The sequence below is a fragment of the Xyrauchen texanus genome, chromosome 1 (genome assembly GCF_025860055.1).
Source record: "Xyrauchen texanus isolate HMW12.3.18 chromosome 1, RBS_HiC_50CHRs, whole genome shotgun sequence".
Classification (NCBI taxonomy): domain Eukaryota; kingdom Metazoa; phylum Chordata; class Actinopteri; order Cypriniformes; family Catostomidae; genus Xyrauchen; species Xyrauchen texanus.
In genome coordinates, this window is record NC_068276.1 from 54,959,422 (window position 1) to 54,976,005 (window position 16,584).

Sequence of the window (16,584 nt, forward strand, 5' to 3'; positions counted from 1 at the left end):
ATTGAATGATAAGACTGTTACTAAAGTCACTAACCCTTAGCCTCAACCTAACTGTTTTTGGTTTATAGTTCTGTTATTCCAAGACCCACAAGAATGTTGATCCAGTAAAATGCCCTACCAAGTTACCGGAAAGTGGGCTTCTTGAATGTGGTTCAGATGGGCTGAGGATAGGAAAAGGAGAGGAAAAGCTTACGTACAGCCACAGACTCAGCCACTGTCAGTAGAATCATGTGGTCAGGACAGTTCCAGGAGGGAGAGAGGAGAGGTTAATGGCAACAAATGGGAGGGTTCTTTGTTTAACATTTCCTTTGTTTATTGGTGGATGTGTCTAATGGGATTGGCCATGACTGGACCTAATAGGGCAGCAGTGTCTGATTGGAGAATTATCTTGGAACAGCATCAGGCAGTGTTCCCCAAAGCAGAGCCCCCCACTAAAGCCAGTGCTCAGCTGCCCCTGACCTGATTGGACCTGACACTTTAATGTCCACCCGTTGAACATGGTCAGCCCTGCTTAACCTAGCCCCTGTGCCCCCCTCCCCGCAATCCCCTGCTCTCAATTTGCCCTCTCAGGACTGGACAAATTATGCCAAATTTAACTCTTTATGGCCTCTTAATGGGTTGGCGAGAGAGAATGTGGGTGTCTTAAGTTTTACACTGAATTCTTTCCCTTAGCAGCCTAAACAGGCTTAGTATGGATTTGGTTTACTATATGAGCCGATTATTTTGACTTGTTGCTCTAATGCCTTTGTGTGTTGCCACCTCTAGTTGGTTTGTCTTCTGTGGCTTTGTCATGCTCTTTCTCTTTCTTTGTTTGTGTCACAATCTATTTCTCTCTGCCCTTGCTTTTCTTTCTTTTTCTTATAACTACAGATAATTCTTTTTGGCTAAGCTCTGGCTCTTCTGTTGTTATGGTTCGCTCTGTGAGTGTGAATGTAGAGAGTGGGGAAAACAACACTATGCATGTTAATGGCTGAGCAGATCGCATTTAAAGGATTAGCTGTGTGAACTGCTTTATCTTCTCTCTGAACACTTTTGAGATTCCAGTGACAGCAACTAGCACAATTAACACTTATGTTTAGTATGAGCAGATATCTTAGAATAACTTTGCCCTGGAATATACACATTGTCTTGTATATATATATCTTGAACAAATCGTGCCATTTCACAAATATTAGGGTGCCACATCCTAAAGAAAAGTGCTTTGTTAGCCTAGCATTACTTCTGTAGTCTGTTCAGACTGAAGAATTTCTAGCATTAGTGTATTTTCAAGTATTATGTTAAATTAGTTAGTCTTTCCTTATATTTGTATATTCTGTTCTATCCGAACCCTGTATTCAGTAGTGCACTATTTTTAATGTCAAGATTTATAGATCCTATGAAAGTGACCGGCTAAATGTTTACCCCAAAAATTAAGACCCTTTGATGAATGTTTTTTTCGGAGGCCACTAAAACACGACATAAGAACAACGCAATTACAAAAAAACAAATACGATTAAAATATGAACAAAATACATAAAAAATGAATTGATGCTCAGGCAATTGTCATTAGATTTTGCATCTTTGCCTCGGACAGACGACTTCTCGTGGCAGTTTCAATTTGGTTTTGTAGGCTGAACCCAGCGTCAAGCGCCGCATCGTCCTCCACATGACAAGAGTTGCAAAAAGCGTCACAGAGGGGCGATTTTACGAGTTTGCCACGTAAACGTAAAAAGCGGGAGGTTTGCACAATAAACATTGAAAACATGAATTTGGAACAGAGAAAAAGCTTGCAGTTGCTTTGATAGCAGAAAGTAATAAAAGGACTAGTTTATGTTTAGGTCTAAGCGTTTTATGGTGAATTTAAATTAGTTAAATTACTGGGGTCTCTGATATTCGTAAACAATAAGGTCATATTTAATTAAAAGAAATTATGAGACATTCAATGTCTCCACAAATTTGGACAGTTTTTAAATATTTATTGTTGCTTAGTAATCTCAAAGACATTATCGGTGAAGGAAAAACGGTGTGTGTGTGTGTGTGTGTGTGTGTGTAAAACACTTTGGTGTAAAGTCACTTCATAGACTTCAATTTATTCTGCAGCGCTGTCAAGTGAGTCATGTGAAAGATCCTTAACACGTATAAATATCAGTCACTTTTGCACATTAATCATTGCTCTTAACAATCACAAAAGTGACCAATTATGGTATCAAAATGGCGAAATTCTCAGAAAGGTGAGGAGTTTGGATCCCTGATTTAATTTTTTTTTTTCATGCATTTATTTACTTTGTGAAATTTTATCATTTTTCACGGCACACCACAGTGGTTGGGAAACACTGCCATAGAAGAAATGTACACAGATTTGGAATGATGGATGAGGGTGAATAAATTACAGAATTAAATGTTTTGGGTGAAATATTACTTTAGATTCTCAAAGACATATTTCTATGAGAACTACAATGTAGAGTAACAAGAAGCACATGCAAATCTAGATTTACAGAAAACCGAAATAAACAAGCGATACTTTCGTATTCCAATGAGAACTGTGAATATGCAAGGAAGAAGAATTAAAATAGGAACCAGAGCAGACCTCTTTCCTCTTGATGTAGTTTGAAGCCATCTGTGGTATATTCGTGATTTCTCAAGTTGGGTGAATCCCGTAGCTGACGCCACACTTCAAACGGCTTCATCTAAGAGTGCATGTATCCAAAAGCTGCTCACTATGGCAAACTTATGTTTTGATTAGACATCTGATGTCTTAAACATCCAACATATGAAGAGACAAACCGTCAAATCACCCACACGCTGCCTCTTCAAAAATTGTAATTCTAAATTGCAGTAGTACGGCAATTTACTGCAGTTCATTTGTGTAAGGGCTGGATTATTGATTGATTTCATACCACTGTCTACTAAGTTTGTGCCCTGTTTTGACAAGTATGCTTCTTTTCTGTGGGTCTATTGCAGGATCCAACCAGTCGGAGAGGGATCAGACAGATTCCCCAGTCCCCTCCAAGCGGCCTTCCTCAAGGTCGGAGACAGCGGAAAGCCCCCTCTCATCGAAGAGACCCAGGACAGCTGAGAAGAGCAGTGCAGAGCAGGTAAGAAGGATAATTTACAATCTGTTTGTCTAAACTAGATTAAAATAGACCTCATCTAATCCTCAGACATGCAGATCTCATTAACTGTGTCCATTAATTAACAAAACATCCAAGGATGTTGTTCTTAGCCATTTTTTAATGTGGAATATTAGAGTGTGGCTGTCCCTTTTGAATTATGCATGCACTTCTATTCTAAAAAATATTATATTTCTTTTTGCTGAAACTTTTTGCTGCTCTTGCAATGCTAATTGTGCAAAAAAGGAAAAATCAATATGATATTTGACTGATGAGAGCTCTTTGAAGTGTCTGCCTCTCAGAGTAGCACACTGCTCTCTGCATGGGAGTGATACCAGCCTTGCTTTACCCTTGATTTTACCACTTTTCTCAAGAAGCTAACATTCTTTCTCTCTCCTCTCATTGTGCAGATGTACCAGTGCCCCTACTGCAAATTCGGCAACACAGATCTGAACCGCCTCAGAATGCACGTGATGACGCAGCACTCAGTGCAGCCTATGTTCCGCTGCCCGCTGTGCCAGGACATGCTTAACAACAAGGTCCACCTGCAGTTCCACCTCACCCACCTCCACAGCGTGGCACCAGACTGCGTCGACAAGCTTATTGCCACAGTAAGTCTACAATTATTACAGAAGAGTATAAGGGGCGTTCACACTTTCTTGCATTTAAAAAAGCTAGATGGCGTGCAATGAAACTTTAAAAATAAGGAACATTTATAAGCACAACACTCTTCTCTGCTAATGTGAACATTCAAAACACTCAAGATAAGTATATCCTCCCTAGGTTCGTCTGATTGGTCAATTGCTTTAAAACTGAATTTGATGTGCTGCAAAACTATTTTGACCTTGACACAGCATCTAAACAATTCTGTGCTTATGGCGCGCAATCTGATGAAATTATTTTGATGTGCTTTGTGTTGAAAGTTAAACTGTTTTCACCTTGACACAGCATCTAAAAAACGTTGTGCTTATGATGAACAATCTGACGGAATTGTCTAACACGAAAGCATGGTCTATGTGAACAGCCCCTTTGTGTGTTTCATTGAGTGTATATTTTTGTGGGGGTTGGCAGTATTAAGACAGACAGACAGACAGACAGATAGATAGATAGATAGATAGATAGATAGATAGATAGACAGACAGACAGACAGACAGACAGACAGATAGATAGACAGATAGATAGATAGATAAATTCGCCAAATTTTAGCTGCAAAGTTTAAGTTTGCCTGTAGAGTTTGAATTGCTGGGCTGATCACTCTGAACTCTGAAGGCATCTCCACTCATGCAGCCAGAAAGCAAATAGTGAACACATTAGAAGGGGCCAGACGGAAATATTTTTTTCTTTTATAGAGGTAATAACGCTACTGAGCCCCGTAGAAGTGCAGTGCATGACAGAAACAGAGCTAATACAGTGCACATTAAAACCAGCACCTTTTTTACAAGCAACAAGAGACAATCTTAATGAATTCTGAATCAGTTGACTTTTATTTCTTGCAAACATTGCATAAAGATGCACTTGTGCTTTCCCCACCTCCTCCCTCACTTTTCCTCCTCTCCCTCGCTCCCTCACTCTATGTCTAATGTTCTGCCTGTCTAAGATAGGGGTAATGAAAATAATTGTGCTTCATTAATTCTGAGTCTGGCTAGATGATAGCCATTTGGAACTATGTTTGCCAATTAGACGGTCCAAATTAAAAGTGACCTTGGGATACTCTCAGCACTCTGTGCTCTTTGCCTAATGATGCAGTTGTCTAGAAACAGTCCACTTTGTAATGTTAATCACTGGCATGTTTTGCTTCTGAAACTCTCTGTACTGGTCACAATCATTTAACACTTTCAGTTTGGAGAAGATTGAGTGAGGAGAGTAGAAGACATGGCTACATTTTTACAGTGTGACTCTGATTGCAGTAATCAGATTGTTATGTGCCGGACTGTTTACTTTTCAGTGTTTCATGCTTAAAAACATGCAGTTGTGTGGTACTTTGTTTTAAAAGGGATAGTTCACTCCAAAAATTCTGTCATCATTCACTCACCCTGAGGTTATTCCAAATCTGGATGACTTCATATTTTCGTGGATTACAAGGGGATATTTTAGGTCAAATGTTAGGGACATTCTGTTTAACGTCTCCTTTTTATGTTCCATGGAAGAAAATCATATGTGTTTGGAACAACATAAGGATGAGTAAATGGAGTGATGGTGGCGTAGTGGCTAAAGCACATAACTGGTAAAGAGAAGGTTGTTGGTTCGATTTCCACAGCCACCACCATTGTGTCCTTAAGCATGGCACTTAACTCCAATAAGGGCACTGTAAGTCGCTTTGGATAAAAGCGTCTGCCAAATGCATAAATGTAAATGATGACAATGTTTTGGGATGAAGTTTCCTTTTAATATGCAGTTAACTTGACTAATATCATAAGAGAGATTCAGTTTATAGAATGTTATGCCATCTCCAGTTTAGATTTGTCGAGTAAAAAAAAAAAAGCATTGAACAGTTATAAACCAAATAACATTTATTACTAAATGTTACATGGTCAGGCTAGGAAAGCTTTTGTTAATTCATCCCAAGTCCCACAAACATTGTGCTGGCCACTGAACCATAAGGACACAAACAGGGAATGAAGAAATTATACAAGCAGACATAGTGTAAAATGGAGAGACAGAAGGGAGATATATTAATGGGATTAGGGTATTGAAATGCATGATGAGTGAGGCCGATTGTTCAGTTTGTGAAGTTAATTGAAGGAAGGTGAAGCAGACAGTGGCTCATCTCTCAGCCTTTTCCAATCTTAATTACTGATTATTTTTAAATAGGAACCTGTTAATGAATCTGTTGTGTTTTTATTCTGAGAGATAGATAGAGAGAGAGAGAGAGAGAGAGAGAGAGAGAGAGGCATGCATAGAGAATCATGTGCACTTGAAAGATAGAGGTGAGGTTGCTGCTATTCACACTTGATTGACTTCAACCTTTTGCTGAGAGCAAAGCAAACCTTGCTGCACTTTTGCGCTTTTATCACAACAATATTCATTGCTACTTTAAATGTTCTAATTAAATCCACTGAAAAACATACTGGTCATGATGCGCTTTTTATCAATGGCTATGTTTCAAGTAATAATTTGCATATTTATTTAGATAACAGTACTCTGTGTTGAAGGAAAACATCTGAATGCTGTAGTGCTGTATGTTAAATTAAGAGTACTGATCATTATCTAGAAATTGACAGTTGTTGCATTACCCAGAATTCCAGCCAGAATGACTGCATTTCTTTGCTCATTGGAATGTTTTGCACATTTTATGATGTGGAAGACTTATTTAATTAGGCTCCCTAATAAGCTTTTCAACTGGCCAAGGTAGGCCTCTCAGCCTATCATAATAATTGGCTGCAGCAGCAGCAGGGCTATCGCAGAGCATGAAAAAACACCATCAGTGATTAAAGTGCAAATTCCACGAATGGAAAATGAAGTCGCCTTTGTGAAAGAGGGTGGCTGTAATGTTTTTCTCAAAATATTTTCATGTTTATAGCACATCATTCACCTGTATCACTTTCAAATAATCTCTTTTACAGGTTTTTTCCCCAAAATAAAAGCATTTTATGTGATACAAAAGTATATGAAAATCATTGTTAAAGAAATATTGCTTGTTGGAAATGTGTAATTTCTTGTCCTTTACATTTAATTTGAGATGTTGCACATTCCCTATCAGGAGGTTGTTGTTTATGACCTATAATTAACATGACATACCTTGTGATTTATTTTTCCAGGTGGCAGCATCGGAAGTACTGCCAGCAAGCATGTTCACACCAGTCCCTGGACCAGAGAGAGATTCTCAAATCATGCCTCAGTCCAACTCAAGCTCTGAAGACATTAAGAAACAAACAGGTTTGAACATCTTGCAATTTAGAAAATACTTCTTGAAAACACATCAAAACACAGTCAAAATTGTAATTTATGTTGTTTTGTCATTACAGAGGTGCCAGATGTTGAGCCTGAGAAAGGTGTTTGTCTGGCCACAGATAAAGCTGAAGCTCGCAAGTCTCCTCTTAAGGAGCAACAGCCTGCAAGAGATGATTCCACTGGTTTTGTTTGTTGGAAAAAGGGCTGTAACAAAGTCTTTAAATCCTCCAATGCCCTTCAGATGCACTTCAATGAGGACCACAATAAAAGGCCCCAACTGCCTGTCTCCGATCGTCATGTCTACAAATATCGCTGCAATCAGTGTAGTTTGGCATTCAAGACAATAGAGAAACTTCAACTGCATTCCCAATACCATGTGATCAGAGCAGCCACGATGTGTTGCCTTTGCCAGCGCAGCTTCAGGACCTTGCAGGCACTCAAGAAGCATCTGGAGACAAGTCACCTTGAGTTGAGCGAAGCTGACATCCAGCAGCTCTATGGAGGTTTACTGATGAATGGAGATCTGATGATTATGGGTGACCCCTCACTCGGAGAGGACCAGGGAAGTCTTCTAGATTATGACAAGGAGGGTGAGGAAAGTGACCAAGAAGAAAAGCAAAGCCCAACTGGCAGTGACTCTGGATCTTTGCTAGAGGATTCTGGATCTGAACCCAAAAGAGCCCTGCCATTTAGAAAAGGCCCTAACTTTACAATGGAGAAATTTCTTGATCCATCCCGTCCATTCAAGTGTACAGTCTGCAAAGAGTCATTTACACAAAAGAATATCCTCCTTGTACACTACAACTCTGTGTCTCACTTGCACAAAGTCAAACGGGCCCTACAGGAATCCACCACTGGCCAGCAAGAACCAACCAGCAGCCCTGATAATAAACCCTTCAAGTGCAGTACTTGCAATGTAGCATACAGCCAGAGTTCGACACTGGAGATCCACATGCGCTCAGTTCTTCATCAGACCAAGGCCAGGGCGGCAAAACTTGATGCAGCTGTTGGCAGTTCGAGCTCTGTTACCATTAGTGGCCCAAGTGGAAGCACTTCTAATAGCACTTCAACCCCAAGCCCAATTCCAGCCACTAACTCCACCACGAGCTCTAGCAACAGCAGCAGCTCACCAGTAGGAGCCCAGACAGCACAGAGCACAGCAGCAAGTCATTCTCACAACATTGACAATTTGAGCAACTCAGCATGTCATTCATCTCCTTCTGAGAATCATGATGTGAAAAAGAAAAAATTTGCTGATATACTTTCCTCAAGGGGCCATCAGCAACAACTCCAGCAACAGCAGCAGCAGTTGGCCCAGGCTCAAGCACAGGCCCAAGCTCAGCTCCAACAGGAGTTCCAGCAGGCCGCTCTCCTTCAATCCCAGCTCTTTAACCCTCTTCTCCAGCACTTCCCGATGACAACAGATGCTCTTCTCCCACTTCAGCAGCAACAGTTGCTCTTTCCATTTTACATTCCTGGGGCAGAGTTTCAACTAAATCCAGAAATGAACCTAAGCTCTTCACTAAATTTGAGTGGATCTGCTGCTGCTTCACTGTTGGAGGAACAAAATAACTCTACTCAGCAGGCCCAGCAGAGCTGCTTGCAACAGCAGCTCATGCACCATCACCTTCAACAACAGCACCAAGCTCATTCACACTCCCAGGGTTCAAGCCAAATGGCTTTACTTCAGCAGAGTGCTCTATCTCACCCAGTGGACAAAAAGCCAAAGCCATCTCCCCACAGTGAGAAAGAAAAAGAGCTGCCAAAGGATAAAGACATTTCTGATAAAGCAGAGGATCATGCTCTAAAAGACACTGCAGAAAATTCAAAGTCCAAAGAAAATAAAGATGCTGCTCAAACTGTAGTCAATGTAAACCATGACTCTGGATTTCCTCCTCCGAGGATTGCCTCAGATGCTCGTGGAAATGCAACCAAAGCCCTGTTAGAGAATTTTGGGTTTGAGCTGGTAATTCAGTACAATGAGAATAAGCAGAAAGCACAAAAGAAGCCAACAGGGTTTCTATCAGGATCCAGTGGGCCAGCTGGTATCACCAGAGTGGTTGACCCTATTGAAGGATTAGAGAAGCTGGAGTGTGAGTCCTGTGGTAAGCTCTTTTCAAACATATTGATTCTGAAGAGTCACCAGGAACATATCCACCAGGCTTTCTTCCCATTCCAAATCCTAGAGAGATTTGCCAAAGAATACAGAGAACAATATGACAAGCTGTACCCATTGAGGCCCCAGACACCCGAAACTGCTGCTCCTCCACCACCTCCTCCACCCCCACCTCCACCACCCCAGAGGGTACCAACACCAAATATTCCTGTTACTACCCCTACCCTCACACCGCCAACTGCTCCAGCCCCCCAGCCTCCAGTTCCACTGGCTCAAATCCCAATGCAAATGGATCTGCAACTATTCTCTCCACTCATGATGCAGCCTATGTCACTCCAATCATTACCTTCTCAGATTCCTACCCAGCTGCCAGCTATGGAGCCCAGTCTTTCCACTGATCTGGCCCAGCTGTACCAACAGCAGCTGACCCCTGCCATGCTGCAGCAACAGAATAAGAGGCCCCGCACCCGTATCACAGATGACCAGCTTAGGGTGCTTCGCCAATACTTTGACATCAACAACTCTCCAAATGAAGAACAAATAAAGGAAATGGCAGATAAATCCTGTTTGCCTCAGAAAGTCATCAAACACTGGTTCCGTAACACACTTTTCAAAGAGCGCCAACGCAACAAAGACTCGCCTTATAACTTCAATAACCCTCCAATTACCACACTAGAAGATACAAAAATTGATTCAAAGCCACCCTCCCCTGAACCTCAAAAGCATGAATCATATGGAAATAAGAGGTCCTCACGGACAAGGTTTACAGACTACCAGCTGAGGGTACTGCAAGACTTCTTTGATGCCAATGCTTATCCTAAAGATGATGAATTTGAACAGCTGTCCAATCTTCTAAGTCTGCCAACTCGAGTCATTGTTGTATGGTTTCAAAATGCCAGACAAAAGGCCCGTAAAAATTATGAGAACCAAGGAGATGGAGGAAAAGACTGTGACCGACGTGAATTATCCAATGACAGATACATTCGCACTACCAACTTAAATTATCAGTGCAAGAAGTGCAGCCTGGTTTTCCAGCGCATATTTGACCTTATTAAACACCAAAAGAAGCTCTGTTACAAAGATGAGGAGGAAGACGGCCAATATGACAGCCAAAATGAGGACTCTGTTGATCTCTCGCATGAATACTACACTACAACTGGGTCTTCGGGTCATACCCCAATGCCCTCATCTTCAAGCCTTTGCCCTCTTCCTCCCACATCCTCTGCATTCTCTCAGTTGACATCATCTGAAAAGGAGGAGCCTACTCCTGCAAACACCTCAAACTCAGATGAGAAAGCAAAACACTCTGCAGAAGCATCATTGGGCCAAAGAGAACAGACGTCTTTGAAACAGGAAACCAGTCATCCATCTGAGATGCCACAGCAGGGGCCACAAAGAGAGGAAAAGTGTCACACGGTCCCAAAAAATTCTAAGCTCTCTTCACCATCCCTCTCCCAAGAGCAACAGCATAGTGGTCCCTCCATTTCACACACCAGTCAGACCTCCCAGACTTCCCACATGGCCCTCAATGCCCACTTAGCATCTGCCTCACAGCAGCAGTTGGCCCAACAAATGATCCAATATCAGTGTGAACAGTGCAAGCTTGCCTTTCCTTCATTTGAGCATTGGCAGGAACACCAGCAGCTTCATTTCCTGAGTGTCCAAAACCAGTTTATCCATCCTCAGTTCTTGGATCGCTCAATGGACATGTCCTTCATGTTATTTGATCCTAGCAATCCTCTCTTGGCTAGTCAGCTCCTAGCAGGAGCCATACCACAAATGTCCAGCAACTCTGCCACTTCTCCATCAACGCCTACATCCACTATGAACTCCTTAAAAAGGAAGTTGGAGGAGAAAGCAGGGACTAGTCCAGGAGAAAGTGACAGCATGAACAGTGGAGAGGAGCCACACCGGGACAAGCGCCTCAGAACCACTATTACCCCAGAACAACTAGAGATTCTATACCAGAAATATTTGCTTGACTCTAATCCCACTCGTAAAATGCTTGATCATATTGCCCATGAGGTGGGGCTTAAAAAACGGGTTGTACAGGTGTGGTTCCAAAACACAAGGGCCAGAGAAAGAAAGGGACAGTTTCGGGCTGTCGGGCCAGCTCAAGCCCACCGTCGTTGCCCATTCTGTCGAGCCTTGTTTAAGGCTAAAACTGCCCTAGAGGCCCACATTCGTTCACGGCACTGGCACGAGGCAAAACGTGCTGGCTACAACCTGGCGCTTTCCAGTATGTTACCTGAACACGAGGCCATGCAGTTTAAGATGGAACCCCTGGATATTTCTAGCTATGCTCATCTTGTCCCTTCTAATAATGATGCACAATGTTCCTCGCTGTCACCTGTGAGCAAAAACATGGACTTGTCCCCCAGGGCTCTTCTGAGCCCAACGTCTATCAAGGTTGAGGGAGTGGAGGAGTTTGAAAGCCCAACCATTTCCTCAGTAAACACAAACTTTGATCAAAATAAACTTGATAATGACGATTGTTCCTCGGTGAACACAGCCATCACTGATACTACAACAGGTGATGAGGCAAACGTTGACAATGATAGTGCAGATGTGAAGCACAGCCATAACAGTGGAGATTTCTTGTCTAAATCTGGGGGCACCGTCCCGTCCATTGAGAACGATGAACAGATGTCTTCGGGACTGGTGAGCCCTGCAACAAGCTTCTATACAAAAGACTTTGAAAATGAAAATATAATAGATTACAGTGAAACATCCAGTCTGGCTGACCCTTGCTCACCAAGTCCAGGGGCCTCTGGGAGTAGAAGCATTGATAGTGGAGACAGGCCAGGTCAAAAGCGCTTCCGTACACAGATGACTAATCTTCAACTTAAGGTGCTCAAGTCCTGCTTCAATGATTATAGGACTCCAACGATGCTAGAGTGTGAGGTGCTTGGCAATGACATTGGACTTCCAAAGAGAGTTGTTCAGGTCTGGTTCCAGAATGCTCGCGCTAAGGAAAAGAAAGCTAAGCTCAGCATGGCTAAGCACTTTGGTATCAACCAGACATCTTATGAGGGACCCAAGACAGAGTGCACTTTGTGTGGTGTTAAATACAGTGCTCGTCTCTCAGTACGGGACCACATCTTTTCCCAGCAACACATCTCTAAGGTCAAGGACACCATTGGAAGCCAGCTTGATAAAGAGAAAGAGTACTTTGACCCTGCGACGGTTCGTCAGCTGATGGCTCAGCAGGAGATGGATCGCATCAAGAAAGCTAATGAGGTCCTGGGACTAGCACAACAACAAGCCATGCAGCAACAAGGGATGTTTGACACACCTGCCTTGCAAGCCTTGAACCTTCAGTCAGGTTACCCAAATCTACAGGGGATCCCCCCTGTTCTTCTGCCAGGTGTTGGCGGTCCCTCCATTCCAGGCTTTAACTCATCCAACTCAGGTATTTCACCACATGAATTCTCTGTTATGGGTAATATTTGTAAGTCTTTTTAAATACAAACATTATTTAAGTATTATTCTGTATTTTTTGTCTTGTTTTCCAGTTAAATAGCTAAACATTCTTACATCTACTTGTTTAGAAAAATAAACATTAATTAAGAAAAATAAACTTGGTTTCCCTTTAACTTAAGATTGTTTCTTACCATATTGCCAAGTATATTACCTTATTTGAAAGATATTTAGATATTTACTGTGAAAACTACATGTCAAACATATACTGCAAGATTCTTAATTGTGTTTTGTTTCTCTGTTTTTGTCTGTTTGTTTCTTCAATTTCTTCAGCTTTAACCCCTCCAAAACCTCCAAACCTCCTGAACATCCCTGGTGCCAGTGTACCCTCACCTAGTCTCCCCACATCTGGATTACCTAACAAGACACCTTCCTCCTCTTCCTTGGCCTCACCCAGCCCAGCTCAGGCCAGCACATCTGTTTCTCACTCCAGCCCTACCCCTGCATCTACATCAAACTCTGTGACAACCCAACCAAGACCCCGTCCTGAACATCCCAAAGATTGTGATACTGAGAGGGCCAGGGAAAAAGAGAAACCCAAGGAGAAGGTTGAGAAGCCCCCTACACTATCCTCCGCTGGGGGCACACCTGCTCCCTCTGCTTCTGCTGCCAGTGCCAAGAAAGAAAAACCAGACACTGCTGTTCCAGCCACCTCAATGCCGACACCTGGAATGGAGTACGTGGTCGACACTGCCCAGCTTCAGGCTCTACAGGCGGCGTTAGCATCAGATCCAACAGCTTTGCTAACAAGTCAGTTCCTGCCCTACTTTATGCCTGGCTTCTCTCCATATTATGCCCCTCAGATACCAGGTGCTCTTCAAGGTGGATATCTTCAGCCTATGTATGGTATGGAAAGTCTTTTCCCCTACAACCCTGCTTTATCGCAGGCTCTGATGGGGTTGTCACCTGGATCTTTGCTTCAGCATTACCAGCAATATCAGCAGAGCTTGCAGGAGGCACTTCAGCAACAGCAGAGGCAACTTCACCAGATTCAGCAGCCCAAAACAAACCAAACTGCTGACCGTAAGGAATCTGCCAAAGATCTGTTAAAAACAGTGCAGAAGAGAAAGTCATCTGTTGAAACCTCTTCCACTCACAACAATCTAGCCACTGAGCAGCATGAAGTGGACAGCAAAGGTGCAGTCCCCCATCTTGACCAATTTATCGTCCCCAAAGTTCAGTTCAGGCTAGCGTGCCGCAAGTGTCAAGCTGTCTTCAACAAAGAGGAAGCGGCTATCAGCCACATCAAGTCGATATGCTTTTTCGGTCAGTCTGTGGCAAACCTGCAAGAGATGTTGCTTCGGGTCCCCAACAGTGGGAAAACAGCAGAGGGCAGCCTCTATGACTGCCTTGCCTGTGACACCACCCTAGAAGGGGACAAAGCAGTCAGTCAACACCTGGTTTCAGCCTTGCACAAACACAGAAAAATCAAGAGATCCAGAAATGCCAAAGAGCACGCTATTAGTTTATTACCTCATTCTTCAGCCTGCTTCCCCAATCCTAACACCGCATCTACCTCGCAGTCTGCCGCCCACTCAAACAACACCCCATCCCCTCCATCAACAGCATCAGCAACTACACCGTCTTCATCCGTGTCCGCATCATCATGCACCAACTCCTCCTTCATGGCCACCCCACACAACACAACAGCCACAAGCAAACCCTGGTCCCAGACCTCTTTCTCTAGAGCTTTAGCTGGGAAGCCCAATGCCCCCTCTTCTGCATTGTCTTCTTTTCCTCCCATTTCCCCTCCTTCAACAGTTACCTCAAGTTCATTGAGCACCTCAGGAGTCCAGACCTCAATACCAACAGACGTCTTTACCGATGAGTCTGACTCTGACAGCAGTCAGAAATCAGCAGACAGGCTGGGCAGGCCAGCAGAGGAGCCGCAACAGCCTGGCTGTCTCAAAGACAGCAGTAGTTGTAGTAATCTTGCTAGTGTAGGATCGGACTCCATCAGATTGTAAACGCTTTCCGTGATGAACAATGTAAAAAAAAAAAAAAAAAAAAAAAGGGAAAAAAACAAGAACAAAACACAAAAGAAAAAAGCAGCAATGTTTAAAATATGTTTAAAATTATACAGACCCATTTCAGAGAAAGATGTGTAAAGACTAACTGCAATTCCAAAGCTTGTAACCAAAAATTTTAATGTTAGTGGATTGTTTTCCCATACCAACATAATGGTTTTAGTTTATTACAACTCTTTATATATATATATATATATATATATATATATATATATATATATATATATATATATATATATATATATATATATATGTATAAAGAGAGAATATCTTAGCAGTTAACAGTTGATAGTGGAATGCTGTATTGCAGTGGACTGCCTCAAAGTTATTTGAATGGCCCCCAACCCTCTTTACAAAAGTCAACAAACTGTCCCTTGTTTGCATAAGTATTTTCACATTATAGCACAGCCACATAAAGCCAGTTTGTACTGTATGGGAGAATAGTCTTACAGTTTTCTTGCTATCTAAGCATTCAAATACCAATGGCTTGCTAAAGAAAAGAAAATAATGTAATGTCTATTTTATTCTCAGGTCAACAGCTCACAACCTTTTCTCGTTACAAAAAAGTCATTATTTAATTTTGTTCCAAACAAATTGGAGACATTTATGTTTTTGTATGACTTTTAATGGTAGAAAGTATTCAGAATTGATACTAACTCAACTAAAGTCTCTGGGCATTCAATCAGTAGCTGAATTTCTGGTTTTAAACTTTCTTAGTTTTTGTGTTTCCCTTTTTTTTTTTTTCTAACAGGAGAGTTAACGATCCCATTTTACCCAGACACAAAGAGCATTGCAGGCTTGGGGGGGGGTATTTTTTTTTTAAGGAAAAAAACTTTCTGTATTTATGATAGATATATAAATTTTTGGTGTTGAGTAGATTGTTGCATTGGAAATGAATTTACAACAGTATGGTAGATTGAAAAGTCTTTGTGTACATTTAGCCTTTGTATTGTCCAATTTAAGGAGCTTCATTTGATGTTGTCTTGGTCATTCCAATAGACTAGATTGAGAAGGAAACTCTATTTCTGTCAAATTCTCAGCTTCATGGTTTGTGTTCTCCCAGTTGAATATCTGTCACCAAGGGTTTCTCAATTTTGGTTGGTGCAGCACTGACCAAAAGTGAAGAGAAATCTGGGATGTGTTTGAAAATTCAGTTATATTTGTGTTACCGTAGTTCACTTACCACTGTCTGACTTTCTCTATCTCTGTCTTTATCTGTTCCTCGCTTCTTTCTTTTTTCATGTACCCCACTACCTTTGTAGATTTGGAGATAACTGCCTCTCCTTTAGCACTACAAAGCAGATACTTGTTTTCATGCCTTGTGGCTGCAGTTTGCTATAGGCTGTATGTTCATTTCAATTATGTTGTCATATATAATAATGAAATAATAATAATAATAATTTACATGCTTTAAAATTAAAAGAATATCCAAAGACTTAACACTTTCACCATTGGTGCATAAAGATGAGAAAAGAGGCTTCTTTATACTTGAGAATTTGTTGCTGTTTTTAAAGGAAGATAATACGTTTTAAAATAAAGGAAGTACACATTAGAGTTGCTGTTTTTGCTTCTTTGCGAGCAGACAGGTGGCTTTTTTAATGTCAAATACTAAGAAAACCAAAAATTGAAAAGGACCTTTGTCCTTGCGTTGTGGGGTAGCACCGTTACAGAGCCATTGCAGTTTGTAAGACAGAAGTTTTGTTTAAGTTTTCTGTCACACATTAAATCCGTTTTTGTAAAAAATTTAGAGTGTAAGATCTGGTCTTTGAGAACATATGTTTTGCTGCTAATGTAGATTTGGAAAGGCAGAATACCTAAATGCATGTTCCTGTTGCTTTTTGGTGAAGCTTTAACAAAAAAAGAAACAAACAATAAACCATTTCCCTGCCCCCTGCAACATATTTTTTCCCTTCTTGTTGCAAAAACGGAACTTTGAAGACTGTGAATATATGTTCCAAAATACTTTTTTTAAGACCAATGT

General features: G+C 41.6%; 1 protein-coding gene across 1 annotated transcript in view; it reads left to right on the top strand.

Annotated features, from left to right (window-relative positions):
* The window catches only part of LOC127634562 (zinc finger homeobox protein 3-like), a 191,462-nt gene extending 176,710 nt beyond the window's left edge, over window positions 1-14,752 (top strand). Inside the window, exons 6-10 of the mRNA XM_052114206.1 lie at window positions 2,941-3,074; window positions 3,500-3,700; window positions 6,848-6,965; window positions 7,055-12,508; window positions 12,850-14,752. Coding sequence (XP_051970166.1) covers window positions 2,941-3,074; window positions 3,500-3,700; window positions 6,848-6,965; window positions 7,055-12,508; window positions 12,850-14,543 — 7,601 coding nt within the window. The 3' untranslated portion in view covers window positions 14,544-14,752. The remainder of the gene's footprint in view (window positions 1-2,940; window positions 3,075-3,499; window positions 3,701-6,847; window positions 6,966-7,054; window positions 12,509-12,849) is intronic.
* The last annotated feature ends 1,832 nt before the right edge of the window (window positions 14,753-16,584 follow it).